This window comes from Dermacentor silvarum, chromosome 2 (assembly GCF_013339745.2).
Source record: "Dermacentor silvarum isolate Dsil-2018 chromosome 2, BIME_Dsil_1.4, whole genome shotgun sequence".
Lineage (NCBI taxonomy): Eukaryota > Metazoa > Arthropoda > Arachnida > Ixodida > Ixodidae > Dermacentor > Dermacentor silvarum.
This window is the reverse complement of record NC_051155.1, coordinates 198,610,671-198,629,575: the sequence shown is the minus strand read 5'-3', so window position 1 is coordinate 198,629,575 and position 18,905 is coordinate 198,610,671. Positions and strand designations below refer to the sequence as shown.

At 47.2% G+C, this 18,905-nt stretch overlaps 1 protein-coding gene across 1 annotated transcript in view; it reads left to right on the top strand.

Moving 5' to 3' along the window:
- Positions 1 to 312: 312 nt before the first annotated feature.
- The window catches only part of LOC119440648 (arylsulfatase B), a 38,416-nt gene continuing 19,823 nt past the window's right edge, over positions 313 to 18,905 (top strand). The window contains exons 1-2 of the mRNA XM_037705539.2: positions 313 to 850; positions 17,583 to 17,691. Coding sequence (XP_037561467.1) covers positions 17,590 to 17,691 — 102 coding nt within the window. The 5' untranslated portion in view covers positions 313 to 850; positions 17,583 to 17,589. The remainder of the gene's footprint in view (positions 851 to 17,582; positions 17,692 to 18,905) is intronic.

Genomic DNA, 18,905 nt, shown 5'->3' with positions numbered 1-18,905 from the left:
TATTCTACTTTGCGGCTTCTCTTTGTATTTTTATACGTTTAAAATGTTTTTACACTTGGTTACAGCAATATTAGCTCTGCATTTGGCTGGTTAAGCTCTGCGCCACAAGATGGCTGGACAGCGCATGCCGATCAGGCCACTCACGTACGTCTACAAAGCTTCTTCATCACAGTGGTATGGGGCGCTTTAGTTTACGCCTCTGCCTATCCGCCAAAACGCCCAGAACGCCTGCGGTAACTGGAATACCGGACACACTCGATGCTGCGACAGAACACTCGCAACGCACGCTGCTTGATCGTCTCGCTGGGGATCGACGGCCAGGCGGCTAGCGGAGAGGTTGTAGAGCCTTCGTGCGCTGTCTCCAAGACAACCGGAAGTCGACGACATCACGTCACATCATGACATAGAGCCAGCGAAGGCGGAGCTTATCCCCGATCACTCGGCGAACGAGTTGAGGAGAAAATGCGTTGCTAGGGAGGAGGGTAACTTGTAATCGTCCGTAGCTCTCTTAATATTAGACGCTTCACTTAAATTGTGACGCGAATGTTTTACTGTAGCTGTACCCTACGCGTCTACGAAATTTGTCCGAACCGTTTCAGGGACCCTTTAAGAGGACGCACGAGGAAACAGCCGGCGAAGGACCGGACGCCGACGAAACGTTTGGGAGTGGTGAACCACCGCCGAAGTCACAAATTAGGCTGCTTGGACGGCGCAGCTCGCTTCGGCCCAAGCCGAACGTGCTGTCAGGCCGCAAATCGACTACGGATCCACCACCCTAAGATGGCTCTACCAGCCAGGCAGGGTCGTCGAAAGACTACAGAGGAAGGCACTCTCGGGCCACGGTCGCGAGGTAGGCACCATGCGGTCTTCTTGCACTCACAAAAATCATGGCTTCCAAACATGAAGTAGCATTGCGCGTAACCATGATTAACGTTCGAGGGCTAGCTTCGAGGCGGTGGCAGTACCAGCTAAACCGCCTCTTTTTGGAAAATTAACGAGACGTGGTGGCAGTCCAGAAAACAAAGGTCGCAAACAAAGAGCAAACGGACCGCATGGTGCAGCCTTTTAGAACAAGTCATAATGCATGTGTGTGTCATGCTGACGGCACATCGGGCGGCTGTATTATTTTTCTTAATAATTCAATTGGCATAGTGGTAGAAGCTGTAACTGTGTGTGAAAAAGGCCGATTTGTAGTATGTGATTTTGGTGTTGTCGAGTGTTAAGTGGCGGGTTTTATGTGTATAATCACCGAACAGAAAAAATGGACGAACTGACTTCTTTCACACAGTTAATCATTATATGAAAACTGAGCGAATGGTAATTTTATTCGGTCACTATAATTAGGTATGCCGACCTCAAGATCGAGTTAACCGAGCACCAGTAAGGGACCAAAGTGCATTACTACTGGATTCGTTAGTAAAAAAGCATAATTTAGAGGACGTTGGAGAATTGTTTTTCGTCTGAAAATTGTTCCGTTTGCACGCACTACCAACGCAATTCTGGGGCAAGGCTAGACCACGCATACGTTTCAGCGACACTCATTCCTTTGCGCAGAGATTGTGGCATAACACATGTTTCCTTTAGTGACCACAGCCTTCACGATCGGCAAAAAAGAAAAACAAAGTTTGATTGAGAAACGTGGAAGCTTAATGATAAACTACTTACAGATGAAGCATTCAGTGCCAAACATAACTAACAATTTAAAAAAACCACTCCACAGAAACCACACAAGCACTATCGCAATGTGGGAAGATTTTAAGAATGAAATTAAATTAAACGCCATAGAAAGATCACGCGTCTTGTGTAAGAGCGAAAAACAAAAAAGAAAGCAATCTACGATCCGAACTAGACTACTTCCTTCTTCATATTGAGAGTGACAAGCCCGGTAACTTCAGCAACGAAATAAGAAAGAAGCGTGAAAGCGCAGCTATAGATTATTGATAAGGATAATTATCACGGCACCGTCATTCGCGCAGCGTGCTTAGTGATTATGGTTTGGAGAAGCGCATACGAAACGAGCGCTAAGGGACGGAAAAAGGTACGCTGCACAGAACGAAATAAAATAAATTTGATATCGAGAAGTTACGCAAGACCCCAGCAGCAAATTCAGAAAGCTTTTGTCGATACTATCGAACCTTGATAGGCCAAAATATGCAAGTACATAATGGCTTTGAGGATAATTTTTTGTCATTGATGTCTGTTTTGGGTGATACAGAGAAAGAAAGACTTTAAGCGCCAAGCACTATTTCAGAAATAGAAATTACTATACAGCAACTCAGCACGGGAAAGTCCCCCGGACCTGGTGGAATTGGTGCTGCCTTGTATAAAGCATTTAAGTGTCAAGTGGCACTGCTGTTACATTCCTGTCCTAATCGAAACTTACGAACAAAAACCCATGCCCCCATAATTCCGCAGAAGTCATACTGTTTTAATTCCGAAATTTGATGACTCTCTTAAACTTCTGTCAGTCCAGTCTTATCGGCCAATTAGTCTTACAAATGTTGATTATGAGTTCCATGTTTGCTAGCGCAACAGTATGCAATATTTTTCTTGTTGCAAAGTTATTTTACGTTTTGCAAGTTCTCTGCATGTCGCGACTAAATGTGCAAAAAATTACAGAGATTTTTTGCTGTCTATGTGTGGGGTTCGACTTGGCATAGGCAAAGTCGAAACAAATTGGTTCGACTTGGCAAGACCAAGTCGAACCATTTTGTTTCATTGTCAAAAGTGGTGGGCTAGGTCTATGTCACGTATTCCTAAGGCAGATTGTAAGTAGATTCATTTTTGTGAAAGATCAAATGAACGATTTCTTGAGAACAATCATTCAAACAAGACTGCGTGATGTGTTACCGTATTATGTCGTTTTCCTCAAATGCCATGAGTCGACCAAGTGTGTGAGGTTTTCTTCATAAAGTTGTTTGTTCTTTCAATATTTTGTATGCACGATTTTCTTTAGAATATTTGAGTGCAGTTACGCTTAAAAAATTGTATTAAGGACCTTGTTGATGTTATGTTGCCGGAACCATTGTATCATACCTTGTATGCTATCGGGCCCGAAGGAGACGTCCTAAAGAGGGTAAGGAGGATGCCATTGAGAGCATCAACGAAGTCTTTCTTTTAACTTAATAGCGGCACGCTTCCTGTGAAGCCTTGGCTCGAGGAAAAGGGAATATTCGTTCCCTGCAGTATAAACTGCATAATTTAGAACAAACCAGTAACAATCGACCACTTATTCCTGGACGGCTGGGATGCAGTATTCTTATGGAACATCCTCAAACGAACGTTAAAGAAAGAATTGCCAGGGCGCTGCATACGGAATTCGCTTCCTGCCGACAGATATAACAGGAGGCTTGCTCTATGACATGGTTATGTTGATGTGCATGCACAGCCTATGGAATACTGGAATGGCTGTTCTAAATGCAGATGCTGATGCCCGACATGCCAGAGAGTATTTCATAGATAATGCCACGTATATAAGAGAAATCTGCAGGAACCAAGACGAACCACAAGCATGGATTAATGCGCTGGATGACTTGGTGTCATTGAAACGCATTTAACTCCAACAGGCCAGCTAAGAATTGCTGGTATGCCATTTGTATGGCATTGTCAATGTTATAATTTCTTAGTATGTGCATGTTTGGCTCTGTTTCCTGTACACGATAAACCGCCAATAAAGATTAACGAACCGTCCGTGGCTTAATGGTTTCAGTATCGGGCTTGCCTACTATAGAGGTCCTGTGTTCGAATCCTGTCATCGGACAACTTTAATAATGTTTTTTTATTGTATGATTACTTATTGTATAATTATTCTATGAAACTCTATGCATGAGGCTACACTTGTTTCTTTATTCTATGGCTACACCGCGTTGGAGCCTCCACTGCGCTCTAACTACCGAAGTGCTCGTTAGTGTCACGTTGCAGTACTTCGCTTCACCTCTCCTAGGTGGCGGCCGTTACATCCGTTGCCGGAAATCAGTCGTGAAACCCGGCATAAAACACTTTCGTGGTAAAATGTTCCGCCGGTGCAGCGCAAAACTCGGTGCACCAGGGGGCCGGTGTACAGCACGTTGCAGACGCTGTTGGATCGATCGGTGGCGGTGCAAGTCATGTCGTTTGTTTGACCCAATCGTTCAGTGACCTGGCGCGTGCAGCCGCTCTACTGCGAGATCGTGGCACAGGCGCTGTCGTGCTTTCCCATTCGACAGTGTAAGCTCGGCCCGTGTACGAAGGGTTAGAGCGCAGGTCTTCAGAGACGCGGAGTGTGTATGGCTGCGAAAACGACAAAGCAACGGAAGCGCACCGGAAGTGCTAAGCTCAATCGCCTCGGTGGCGTAACTCGAAGAAAGGATCGCTTACTTTCAAACGTGCGACATTGTAACATTCTAAACAGACCAGCGTTACTGTTGAACTGCTGTGTATAGTTGCACTGGTCAGTGGAGTGGGCAGTAAATATCAATTGCTGGAGTGGAAGCCGCCTATACCTACCCGTAGAGGACAGTGAAGCCGCCGACTGCCATCGTGTGGTGGGTAGGAAACCGGCTGCGTAGCATATCGTGCGATTTCACCGCCGTTTTTTTTTTCCCGAGAATGATCATTACTAAACTGAAATTTGGGGGTTGGTCGACTTGAAATTTTGGTGTGGCGAGCATGGTTCATTCCACACGCAGGGTTGAACCATGCTCGTTGCAATCGGGCTGCACGTATACGAAGGTGCTGCAGAGGCACCTTTGTCCAGGAAAGACCACCGCGCACTGCAGTCGCTGTACACAATCTGGCGGCCACAGAGACAGAGCTTTCTACCCACCACAATATGGCGGCGCTGACGTCTCTTGCAGAGCGTCCTTTCTACTCCAGCAATTTTAACGCGACAGCGTTAAGGGCCCCGTGTCGTAGAAAATCCGGCGTCGGCGTCGGCACTGGCGTGGATGTCGGCGTCCGTGGAGGACAAAATCATCCCCAACCACCCCGACCGCGCAGGCTCTCCGCGTGGCGCAAGGTGTTAGCGAAGGAGCAAATCATCCCGAACCACCCCGACCGCGCTGGCCCTCCACGTGGTGCAAGGTTTTGGTGAAGAAAAATTGCATTTCTCACAGTGAAATCCATCAGAAAAATGGGATCCACCACAATGTACAGACTAGGTGGCCTGGGATTGTATGTAATTTGAATGTACGAGAAAACATATCCTGTTACGGGGAAACTCAAACGCAAACCTCTTTTCCAGCACCTCTACCATACCAACACGGAGCGCTCAGGTAACTTATTTGCGACAATGCTATCTAGATGGCGCTCGCATCCTCGGCAGGTCAAATTGGGAACTTCGCCAGCCTAATGCATTTTGGACATGCAGCGCGCGTCGGGGCAATAGCAAAGAATTAATAAAATCATAAAAAAGGTGCTAGGGCCTTCACATTTTAATATAAGATGACTTATATATTACCCAGGAAGAACGTCTACTCAGCAATGCATTTCTGTTTAAAAGTGAAGCCGACTTTAATGGGATCGGTGTAAGCTTGGTCTTTGTAAGCTGGCTTTCCCAGGTTCTGTGTTGTGAAACACTGAAAGAAAAATGCAATGCGAACGGGGCCCGATAACGCTATCGCGTTTCACTCTTAAAGGCGATGCGTCCTCTAATTTTTTTCATGTCCTCCTAGCACCAAGCTAACGTTTTGTAATGTTTCACTTGGCGCTGACAAACGCCGAGGATTTCCCGGTGGTCTCATGCACCATCGAGGTGCTACGCCTGCAATGCCACTCGCGGCGCGCCTCATCACGCCAGCGTTGTGAGACCCCTGGTAGCTGTCTGGAGCTGTTCAGAGAGAAGGACTTTCTTTGCATGCTGCGCCACACCAACATACGTTGCATCTCCGTATAGTTAAAACACCATCCGAGGGCTTGCGGTGCCCATTCTACCTCTCTGTGCTTGTTATTTCGTGCTACCTTCACTTTACCATGAAACCGTCCAATGAGTGCAAGTGCAACACTAAACCTTGCTATCGTTGTCAACGCTTCACCGTTCGAGGGAAACGGCCCAACTTTTTTTCGGTTAAGCACCAGATTATCGTGTTTTCTGTGTATTTCTAAAGCATGTTCACGGCACTGTGCCATCAGCTACGCTTCCTTGGTTTTACAGTGCGGATAATTGAGATAAGTTTTGGGTCATACGTGCCAAATCCACGATATGATTATGAAGCTCGCCGTAGTGGGAGACCCGGGAATAATTCTGACCTCTTTGGGTTCTTTAACATGCACCTAAATCTACATACACCAATGCTTTTGGCATTTCGCCAGCGTAAATATCGTTGGGCGAAGCTTCGTTCTCCCTGCTTTAAATGGCACGCCGGAAAGGACGAGAAGAATTTGCTCGATTTGAGCTTTCAATTCCACTAAATAGATGGCTATCTGTGTGTCTGTATGTTGCAAACTTAGTGACTGACAGCACCTGATTTGTACAAAATTGTGGACACGTACTGCTTTATTCGCTATTGACAATGAACAATGTAAGCTTTAACCTTACTAGTTTGAAGTGCTTTTCTTGCCAGTTCACCTGGCTTTTATCATCTGGCGACATAATAAAGAAATCTGTAGTCATATTAGAGTACCGCACACACAAATACACCTCGACACCGACAACAAAACGCGCAAAATTGGCGAGCGGGCTGCGCGACCAACCCCACCAGCCGGTACCGTAGCGACCATATTGCTCACTACGTAATGGAGACGATATTAGTTTTGATTTTGACAGCATCATCTCTCGATCGTATAATTTAGTTCCCGATGCACCCGCTACTCTTATTTCTGTTGCATTGTGGAAAGTACAGTTTCCATTCTGTGGTCTACATTCTCTGTTCTGTGGTCTAACCAGGAGCGGCCAGGAGCGTGCGTGCACTGACCAGCGTGAGTGTGGTGTAACCTTAAGTTTCGCGTAGTTCTAGGCTAGTTGAGCGTTAAAACTATTCAAAATCCGCGAGACCCGATGGCTACGGTGGCCAAAGCTTAATTCCTACATGGGCGGCCGCAGCCGAGCGTGAGCAGATGACAGACGGCTTCTTGCGGAAGTACGCAATTCTTAACGACATTCGAAAGCAGATTTCCGCTTACTTCAGACTGCTTATTAAACCACGTCAAATATACACAGTATGAGTAGGAAGAAGTGCACTGATCGAAAAACCCATCTTGATTGATGTCCGCTACTTGCCAAATAGCGGCTGCGTATATGGGAATCAGCTATATTACAAAATAAAGGGTCCAGAAAAGATTGATGAGCAGGGTTATGTTGAAAAGAGAGCGTTTGAGAAAAAAATCGTCGGCCCTTCCACTCCGTGAAGATGGATGATAAGCGGTGTTTGTCCCTTTGTATAGCTAACCACCCCCTTTGCCATCAACTTCGTTTACTGGAATGTGCACTTGTGATTAACGAGATGTGCATTGTGTGGATACTATGTGTGGATACATTGTGTGGATACACGTTGGGAGTGAAATACATGTTTATTGAACATCGGAAACTTCACCGGTCAATTTTTTGCAAGTGAGCAGAGTAAACTTGTGATCGCTGTGGTATACACTGCGAGGGGTTCTGTCATCTCGATGTCACACATGTCGTTTACAAATGTCAGATCAACACATGGACGCCTTACAGTAGTGGGTACGTTCACCTGAGTACAACACCAAAGTGAGAAGCGTTAGATGTCCCGAGTTTGCTCGGCGGCGTGGTTAGCAGCATCCGCCCGCCATTGCCTCTTTCGATTCTTCAAAATTATACTGCTTCGAAAATAAATCTGTCCGTCACGTAGGACAATGAATGGCTCATACCCCCTTACGCAATGGTTCATACCCCTGTAAACGCCGTATGCCCATTACATGACATGACAGAGAAGTGAAATTGTACGCTGGAATCATGAGCGGCAACGAAGCCAGCTAGCGCAGAAGACGCGGGAGGGGCGCCAACGCGCCAATTGTGGAAGAAGACGACGCACGAGCCATTGTTGATGATGCTAGTTTCTGCGAACAGGCACGGACGTTCACGCTAAACATGGACAAGCTTCGCTTGTAAAAGGTGACTTCGCGCTCCGCTTGCGAGCTCCACGTGCCGCGTGCGACGGCAGAATTTGGCTGAGATGTTCACAGCGTGTATGCTATCCACGGACTGGGTTTTTTCACCAAGCTCGAAAGGAGGTTTAAGACACCTTTAAGGGAAAATGAAAACCCCTTTCATAAAAAAAGATGGTTGAACGCGATGCTTTCTCCCATGCAAACTGAACATAAAGTGGACATAAGTGGACATAAAAATAACCTGAGGGTGCTGATGTTGATGATGATGATCCTCGGGATCGGCCCTCATTCGTGGTGGTATAGGTGTATGGCTCGATAGCAGCACCAAAAAGTCGCAGTTTCGCCCGAAAGGCGAAGCATCAATTGTAATAGCAAATTAGTACTGAGCTAAACAGAGTAAGGATAGTAGTTTTATCACCTGTGTAAACTTGAACACATTCGCCTAATTACTAACTGAATTAACAAGCATGGTGTTAGCGCGCACAAGTAAACATGAATAGATTTCACTCGACGATCGCAGACAACCACTATCAAAACGCTCGCGTGAGCTAGCGCAGCAGCAGCAGCGAGCTGCGGTCGTGCGGTCTATCGCTTCAACGGAAACTGAGCGGCGAAAGGCACAGCGCATACAAAGCCATGAGCCGTCTGTAGATCGCTTTCAAAGTGTGGTGCAGGCGACCGCCCGCTGCCGCGCAAAGTACATACAAGTACGCAGTTGCGGGCAGAGTAGAAGCCGCACCCCCTCCCACCTGCGCTGCCTTCTCGCTTTCCTCCTTTCGCGTGCGAGACTGATTCATCAGTTCCCCTTGCGCCGTTGGTGCCGCAGCACAACGTCGCCTCCCCCCCCTCTCTCCCTCCCATCCTTGCACGGCCTTTCAGGCGACGGTCGTGTTTGCACTCCGCTGTGCGTTCGCTCTCTGTGAAAGTGCGCGTTCCTCGTGCACTTTCACTCGCACATACAGCATACGGCGCGCGGTGACGGTTTTATCGCCCTTGGACTTTATACGGAACCTCACGGCGACGACGACGACGGCGACTTATGACGGCGACGACGACGGCAGAAATTCGCTTGGAGTGTCCATATAATTGCTACAGCAATAAAAGTGGTCCTACAGTGCCAAGAATGCTATTCGCATTATTACCATTCCAGAAACCTCACAGCACGTGTTTCTTGCGAAGAAAAGACTTAGTTTGCGAGAAAGAGATGGCTGAAGAAGCCTCATTCCTCCAGCTCCTGCGAGGCAGTGTTATGCAGCATACATCACCTCTCTTCGCAGTCCTTGATGAGTGAAACGGCACCCGAGAGCTGACGCTGCGGTTCTTATCTATAACGCGATACCATGGTCAGAAACCGAACAATAACATCACGTGGACGCGCCATTTTCTGCTGCTTGCGGTTAGTGTGAGCTTAGCGAGCTAGCATGATCAGCACAGGACTACACCATGACAAAACTACCAAAACGAGAGCGCATGCGTGGCGCGGGGTCCAACCAAAAGGAAATCTTTTCACCACCCGCGTCACTGTCACGGGTAAAGCCATTGAGTTCTTTTTTGTAAGAATCAAATAGAATTGAACAGTGTACCATTTTGTTTGGTCTTGTAATTCAATGCAATAATATTTTAATATCTGTGGTTGAGCACTAGTGACACAATTATAATGAGGCACTAGGACCTCATCGGTCTAGTACTAGAATGCGCCGGTAGTCTGAAATTATGCCCTACATTAACTTCAATTGCTCGATTCTAAAGCTCAGTTCTCGATAATATTGTCAACTCAGGTGTTTTCGAGCAATAACCTATCACTTTAACTTGACTTGTCATTCGCCATTAGTGGATTTTTTCTTGAAGTGCCACAGCGTGTCAGCAGATATATTGAACATTTCGTACGATACTCTTAATTTGTCTAATTTCGACAACACTCGCCTTGCTGGAATCTCTAAAGCACCTCACTTCTCGCGAGGTAAACTTGCAGTGAACTCCAAAGAAGTCACAGATGACAATGCTATGGCCTGGTACACCATCGACCACGCTGACGACGCTGCACCAAACCATGTCACAGCTTCGGAAACAAATAAAAAATTGAGCAACGAGCAGCAATTAACAGTTACCCGCTTAGAGTGTGTGAGAACTTGTTGCAGGCTCTAACTAAATGTAACGTCCTAGGAGTGCTTTAGAGTATTCACAATTCGCCATAACCACCATTCCCTCCCAATGCTTTTGTGGCAGCTGCAAGTCGCTGGCAAAAGAGCGAACGTGGAACGCAAGAATTGAACTCGAAGCACATCACTGATACCACATATACCTTTCCCAATATAACACGCCCACACGCATATCCAAGAAACGCAATCGTTTTATTTCTGCAAAAGAGCGCAAATAAAATCTAATCGGAGAAAACGCTAATCAGAGACGTTCTAGATGCACATGCGTTGGCTTCGGCTGTATGCACTTTCAGTAGTCAACCGTACATCAAGCGTCAACAAAACAGGCGGAATGTCGCCCTAACCCCTGCGGTAACCTGGTCGTGGTCGGCACAGTGCCGTGCCTCCGTCAGCGATTCCTGCCCCTTCTGTCCCGCTGCTATCTACGAGGTGGACATGGGCACCTTCTCTGGACTTGGCCCTCTCAACACGCCCTCCACTAGAAACAACTGCTTCGATGTGGAGCACACCCAAGTCAGCCGCCGGGTGTAGACAGTTGGATCTTCGCGCCCCACCACCGGACCCTGCTGCATTTACTCCGAGAATCCGGCGTGTACCTAAAGTCGTAAATGCTTCTTTATGCGAAAAGGCACGCTGTCGCAATTAAAAAAAAAAAAACAACAGGCGGAATAACGAGTCTGTCCTGCCTGGTTGTTCATCATGACTTTTCATAGCGAATTGTCTCTATTTGTTTTGGGGTCGATTAAGCAGCTTATTATACGTGATGTTTCATCATGGCGGTAGACGGTTTATGAGGTGCATCAGGCAGGAAAGGTGCTATACAGTTTATGCCTGATTGAGCTCGGACAGGTATCTCAGTAAGCATTTCTGAACTTAATTAAAATAAAAACACATTCAATTTTCTCATGGTATGCATTCTGCGATTTCGTTGTGTTAGATGCGCCGGACCGTTACAATGGACATTTAGTGTGCGTCAACGTCTCGGAGTGAACCATACGGTCATGGACTGCTCTGAAGCAGAATTATGTGCAGCCACAGCCCGAAGTGGGGGGTATCGGCAATTGGGGCACTGGACACCCTATCTATATTAGGGGGTTCAACTTATAATCGTGATCAAAGATGCCAAGTGCCACTTGACACACCGATACCCATAACTCATAACTACAATATTCCACTAGTGTTCTTGTTAAAACAGACTAGCCTTTTACTTGGGTTATACATTTCTGATGAGATAAGGTCAGAAAATGATGCCGCCTTTGCATTTGAATTGTGAAGTTGGGAGGAATACACTGCCCAAATCAGTTTTTTTTAATCTGAATTGTTTCGAATTGAGCAGTTCAATAGATCAGCAGTGGTCGAACAAACGATGTACGTCGCCTGAGTCAACGGAAGACTTGCAAGGTAAAGGGACTATAGCCTCCTTCAGTGTATCATACAGTTTAAAGGGACACTAAAGAGAAACAGGAAGTTCAGCTGGAATAAAAGAGGGACCTTCAGGAATGCATGCAGTTTTTGTTGGGTGCAAAATTATGAGTTATTAGCGGAGATATTCGTAAACAAAGACCAAATATCTCTTCCTCAATTTCTCTCACCCCAGATTTGGTGCTGAAGCAGTGTCGTCACAGATTTCATTGCTCTCAGCGAATCAGAATGCGCCATGATACGTCACCGCTTGTGTAAACGTCCGAGGCGCTGGATGCATCATGGCTGCATGCATGGTCGCTGCGTTTGCGTTCGTCGCGATGGATACCGTTGCTGCCGCTGAACCTTGCAACGAAGAGATCGCCAGGGAAGCAGGACTGCATTTCAGCGATATTCAGTGAAACGGAGCGCGAAATGATCCTCCGTGCTCGAGCGGTAGGTGTTTCCGCGTGCGATGGCGGTGAGCCGCCGGCCGCGCCGGCGGAAAGCAGAGCTTCGTTTTCGTCCACGGAGGCGAAGCGTCCGGTCCACCAGGCGACGATGTTCCCGACAGAACAAGCGTAGAAAGTTGCGCATGTACTCGGTATGGTTATTTCGTGGATTTATTTAATGACATTCAGCACTCACCGACCCGCCAGTTTGCTGCTGCAGGGGCACGGGTAAAGGGTTTTATGAAGGCCGCATTATGGGGAACAGCTACTCGAGCAAGGACTGGCCTCTGGGGCACGCCAAGATACTTTCCGAGGGCAAGATTATACACATAATCCGAGGGCGAGAAATGCAGAGAGCACACCATCGGTTTCTCTGGCTCTTTTGCCGTTTCACCATCGACAGAGCACTGAGCCATTGCGAACGCCGGGGAGCCGGGGCTCTCCGCGCGACACCACATGAAAGGACACAATCGAGTCAACACTGCCGCTGCCCCTGAGCAAGCGCCTTGGGCCATTTATACAGCCCTCAACACTACACACACGAGGCATTTTCTGGCTGTTTCCCGCGAAGTCAACGTTTTTCGAGCCACGCAACACGCAACCAAACACCATAGAGCGGAACAGGCGCGCGCAACGATGCATTGACCAAAAACGAAACTACGTTACTATCACGGCCGCATGTATCTCCATGCCATTTTTTCTTATTTATTTAATTTTGTGCTTAACTTGTACTTCCTCGCTTGAAACGGTTTAAAAAGTTGGCAAATGCTGTTTATGTACGTTTAAGGTGTATTTCATTTTGCGTTTTATTAACAGCGATAAATCGCTCTCGACCAATCACGACCGGCCTGCATTTGTAATCTTCGACGTCACGAACGTGTAGTGCGGAAATTTCGAAGGGGCGTCAGCACCTATCCTTCAGTTTTTCGCTATTTTCTCGCTTATTAAACATTGGTTTGCAGTAAGAATGGTATGGCTGTGATCGTGAAAGGATAATCTACCATTTAAGCTCCACTTCCGGCTTCTCTTTAGTGTCCCTTTAATGTATCATCAATGGCGCGTGTCCTGGAATGCGAAATTTTGATAAAATATGCCACGCATATTTCGAGCTTCTCCTGTCACTTTGCTCTATATTGCGCGAATTTTTCCTGTCTCGAGCACGAAACGTTATTTGGGACCATCTCACTGTGGCAAACATTGACTGCAAAAACTCGAATTTGTTTCAGCGTACTTTCATGTTAAGCAGGAGTCCGCATGTTACCAAAATTGCGCCATGATACAAATGCACATGTTTTGTAATTATGCCACTTGAACGTGATCTTACAGTAATGTCATCCCTTGCCATTTTTTTTTTTACCACAAGCACTTATACATAATACGTGTAAACGCTGGAGGATAATAGTCACGACCACACTGAGTTGCAGCCCGCCGCTTGAGCGCCACCTTTCTCAAACAAACTAGTGCATGACTCCTAGTAGCGGCCTCTTGCGGAGCAGTTTCGCCTGTGATGGGGTTAGCGGGAAAGGGAAGTGGGGCGGTTGCCTAGGGACATGCAACCGTCCGCGCCGCTCCACGAAGGCGTTGCCTGAACAGGCCGCAAGGGCGCGACATGTGTTCGCTGTCATGGTCTCTTTCTTTCTTTACGCTGTTCATTCTTCTTCGCGCGATACAATCTTGCTTTCCTTTCTTCCAGCGCGTGACGGGAGTTGCTATACTGCGGACAAATCTTTCCTGTATTGTCCTGGCTAGCTTACGCAGAGTTGGGCAACCGGGCAAGTCGCCCGACGATTTCATGATGTCACCAGACGTGGACCAATCCGGCTGTACGGCTGATCTCACCAGAAGGCGTGGGAGGGACTTGGGGGGGCCGATAGAAAGAGAGCCGTAAAAAGCGCTGCGTTCGCTTTCGCTTGAACTAAGCTGCCCAGCAGAGCCGGCTCTGCACAGCGGGACAGTCGCAAGTTGTCGTGCACAGAAATCTGTGTTTCATTTATAGCTTGCCAATATTTCACCATAAATAGATCTCTGTATAAAACTTTTCGCTGAAACATCAGCGGAAGTGTCCTGAGAACTTTCACGAAACTTCTGCGTTGACGCACCAGAATCGATAACGAAAGCACCTGCCGGTGGAAGGACCCAGCCTCCAGCGACAAGCAAGTACGTTCCCTGCATTTATAAAGTAGCGCGAAAACTTACAATAATCGCGTGCTCGTCTGCGGCCCCTTGAAAGAGAAAACATACATCGCGGTCATCCTTATCAGCAGCGATAAAACACGGAACTTCAGCATAGTATAACATGACTATTTAAACATTTGAAGAATGCGAAACATTTTTTCACTAAGACCGAAGTGATTGTGAAATAACTTTATCATTGACCCCTTGACGCCGTCCCTCCTTCGTTACTTGCGCTAAGCGACCATATGGTCCAAGGTATGACATGAACCGACTAGCCCAGCAACAAGCTTTATTATACTTTATTATTGCCGAAGTGAAATGTTGACATGCGTGTTACAAATAGATGCTCTGTAGACCAAAAATAAGTTAGCTCACTTAGTACGAAGCGTACGTGTTGCCACTTGTACAGTGCTTCTGAGCAGGGGCTCACGCGTATTTAGAACACAATGAGCTCTTCTTGGGAAGGTATTTAAAAACGAGTACAGCTTCGCCCAAACTGACGATGCAGTAGCAGCAGTATAGCTAGGTGGTGTAACTAGTGGTTTGGGTAGAGACAGACAACTCCGAAGAAAACACGAAGCAAAGAGGCAAGCGGGAGGCTACAGACTCACGGTACCTTTACTGTACGGATAAAAAGAAACTAAAAAAAAACTAAAAAATACCGCTGTTTCTCCCTCGGTTTCTGGTCGCCAACGAGACTAACGCACGCCTTCTTCGTCTTCTTCTGATGTTTAAAGATGGTGAAGTCTAGTCTGCTTTTGCAGGTCGCACCGTTCGACTGGCGCGTTGCAAAGACCGATTGCATCAACCTATATTTAATTGGGAATATCGGGACCCGCAATGCGTTGCGATAGCAGGCCCCAAGAGCGGTTGCTGTTATTGCTTTCTGGGTCTTTCTTAGTTGGATGGATGGAACCTCATAAAGAAGCGCGGGACAGCATCACGGTCGGTGTTATACGGCGTTGTCAGTACACCCACTAGCAATATACTTATATTGATACATGAATTGATCTCTCATGGCCGTCACTCGAAGCTTTTCTTAGCGCCCGGCGAACGTTCACGTCGCGCAAACAGGAACGACGAGCACTGTTTTTGTTATTGCGAGAGAGCTGGTCCGAGATAATGTAACAATTCTATTCCTATGCTACTACAGTTGAACGACTGCGTAATGATCGGTTTTATTTCGAAATGGCTTGTGTTGTTGAGAAATCAACTGATTTCTTGGTTGACAGCAAGCGCGCCTAGCGGCACCGCCACTTCCTTCCGTAGCCGCAACAGAGAACACGCGTTAGGAGCGCCGGTCGAACCCTCAACAAAGACCTTGTGGGCGAATCTGGAGACCGCAATAGCCATGGTAGCATTCGCCCCCCCTCCCCTAAGTTTAAACCGACGTGACGATCTTCTCGAGACGGACCATCAAGGAAGTTATCTCCGTCAGTGGTCCGAATGACGTTGGGCCCACGTCGTTACCGGGATCAGTCAGCCACAATAACAAGGCCCAAAATTTTGAGACAAGGAATTACTCTAACATACTAGCCATGGATTTCTGCGTATGTCGGCAAACAGGTCGCGTGATGCAATAGTCACGGCATAACCTCGCGTGAGAGAGTCTGGTAAAACAGGGCTGAGGATTCAGGATGAGAGTGCGGGTAGTAGTCATTCGCAGCAACAATGTATTCGGTGCAGATTGGAAAAAAAGTAAGAAGAAATATGTTTGTATCCCCAACTCATACTGATAGTGTGGGTATTAAGACGAACCGACCGAGGCGGAAGATTTAAAGGGAGATAGAGTGAAAGAGAACAGAGGTGGTCTAAACACACGCCGGACTTTATTCGGAAGAAAAATCGGTAAAGTTTGTCTTAGTTGCCAGTTAGGCGTCCAGCCCTTGTACACGTGATTTACAGCGCTCTTCATTGCACGTCCCGCGCCGTCACCTTCCCTGCGACTGCTTCCCATGCTCTATCAAATGTAAAGAAGAAACAAATGAAATGACAGGGACATCCATCAAATAATATGTCGTGGCACGACAGTATACTTTTGTATAACACGACAGCTAACCACTGAGAGATTGAATAGCATTTCTGTGCAAGCCGCATCCTTTTTGTTTAGCTTCGCTTCAACTTCGATGACACATGAATGGCTTCAATGACACATAAGTACTACGTGCAAACAGGAGCGTAGCCCGGAGGGGGCTCAGTATGCTGCAAAATTCGTTGCCATAGCCAAGATGTAGAAGTTACCGCTGTTATTGGTCGCTGCGACGTTCTGCTGCGGTGGCCTTTATAAAATTTGTTCCGTGTTTTATTTTATGCTGATGGTATTTTACTCAACGTATTGTGAAATAGGATAACCTACGTGTCAACCATTCAGATGTTTTCAGACGGAGTGACGACGAAATATAAAAGGTCAGCGTGGGCACACCTGTCGCTGGCAGCCTGAACTAGAGCACTGCACGGGCCGATTTTTTCAGCCCGGGCCCGGCCCCGGCCCGTTTTTACGCTGGGCTGCCCGCCCGAGCCCGACCAAAAGCTTTATGGCGAGACCGGGCCCGGCCCGGGCCCGGAAATATTCTACGCTACCCGCCCGGCCCGGCCCGCAACTCCTTTACCTTAGGCCCGAGCCCGGCCCGAGCCCGGCTCGAAACCGGCCCGAACCCGGCCCGAACCCGGCCCGAGACCGAAACAGACATGTTTTTCAGAGTCGATAAGCGCGAGGGTAACTCGCGGCACGTTACATGCACACCACCAGAAAGTCCGAGCCCGACCTGGGCCCGCGTCATAAAACCCGAGCCCGGCCCGAGCCCGTGAAAAAACTGCCCTACCCAGCCCTAAAGCCCGGGCCCCGCCCGGGCCCGGCCCACGTGCCGGGCCGGGCCCGGGCTTTCGGCTAAGCCCGAGCCCATGCATGCAGTGCTCTAGCCTGAACTGGCCGTTGTTAAACGTTTTTCAACAAAGTAACGCTGCGCCTGATGACACATCACAAAGCGTTACTTACAACATGAGATGACAATGCCTGTTCACTACAACAGGCCATCCTGAACGAACAGGGAGAGAGGGGGTCATTATCCAGTAGTAGCAAAGGGCGTATGCGTAAGTTGCACTAAAGGGAAACTGCCTGCTGGTTATCTTGATAGTTGTGCATACGTTGAACTATAGCGGGAGTCTTTTTCAGGCTGGGCTGTTCCAATCAGGATGGCCTCGTTGGGACACAGCGAATCCTTTAGGGATCAGGAAATCGCCGATCGCAAGAGTGAATGAGCGAAAAAAGTTTGAAGAAAACTTTTGAATATGATGCACGAGCAAAGGCTCGCTTATTTATCAACGTACTCATTTTTCTTTTTTCTAGCATAGCAATGGCCGGCATTCCTTGCTTTGGACTGCTGCTTTTGCTGATGCCCGTGACGCGATGTGCCAAGCGACAACCTCACATCGTGTTCATTTTAGCAGACGACCTGGTAAGTTAACTGCTTTAAATTATATTGCATGTTAGTTGAGACTTAGACACCGAGAGCCCAATATGTTCAGAGATTGCACTCAGAAAATCGGTGCCCTTTATTTACCCCAAGAGCCACAGGAGGGATTCCATGCGTACACCTTACGGGAACGAGTAGTACGCGTGCGCGAAACGTAATGACACAGCTCAAATGTTTTCTTCAACAATGTTTTTTTTTGTCGCGGAAAGTGACATGGACACATGCAACAAAGCATTTTGGTTTGCGATCCAGGTGCTCTAAAGAAAAATTATGCCATCTGCAAATCTAAACAAAAACATTTATCTTTTTCGCTGAGTCATGGTCATGACTATGACTTCTACCACTATCCTTTTGTGTTTCTTTCACTTAGTACCCACGTCCGAACCCATTTCAGTGGTTTTAGAGTGTTCATCTTTTTTTAGCTGTGCTATTATCATTTTAGGCGGCTGTTTCATGACCTATATGACACGCATGTCGTGACACTCATGTCATGGCTTATCATTTATGTTCGTCATACACTCTTGTCATACTATGCCAATTTTGGTACTTACCAAGTTAACGAAATTGGGTACAAGTACGGGACAGTGGCCTTGGTAAGCTCGGCAGTAATCCAGTTCCACTCAACGTGAAAGATGGGGAAGTGCGAAGCAGTGATTCGCCGGTGTTTCTCTTGTGTTTATCCTGTTTTATCCTGTGTTGTTCTTGTGTTTAGCGATTCCTCATCCGTTTTGACACATTTACTAAGGCACAAGTGGTAGGAAACCGCCACGCACATGGAGCCATACCAACACGCACATGGAGCAAAAGCCTTTGCTGCGCGTGACCACGACGACATGAGATCACATTACAAAAATTTCACGATTTTCACGAGTTTCTGATAAGTAACGCACTTAATGCTTGAATATTCCTATCTTTTACATTATTCTAATCATATTAGTTTATTCTGAACCAGTTTTGATCAGTTCTGTACTTGTGTTGACCCTGTTTTTGTGCGTGACCACGACATGAAATCACAATACACGCCGACAGCCTGGGCCCCTAGAGTGCTTCGCACTTAAAGCGTTTCTGCGATAAGTGCTTATTTGAGCTTCTTTTTGAAGGCTACCGAATGAAGGACTATGCCTCGGAATCAAACCGCTTGGCATCCTTTCTTGCCAAGTTTTCTTTTTCACTTCTTTGGGCAGGCATTAGGTAAG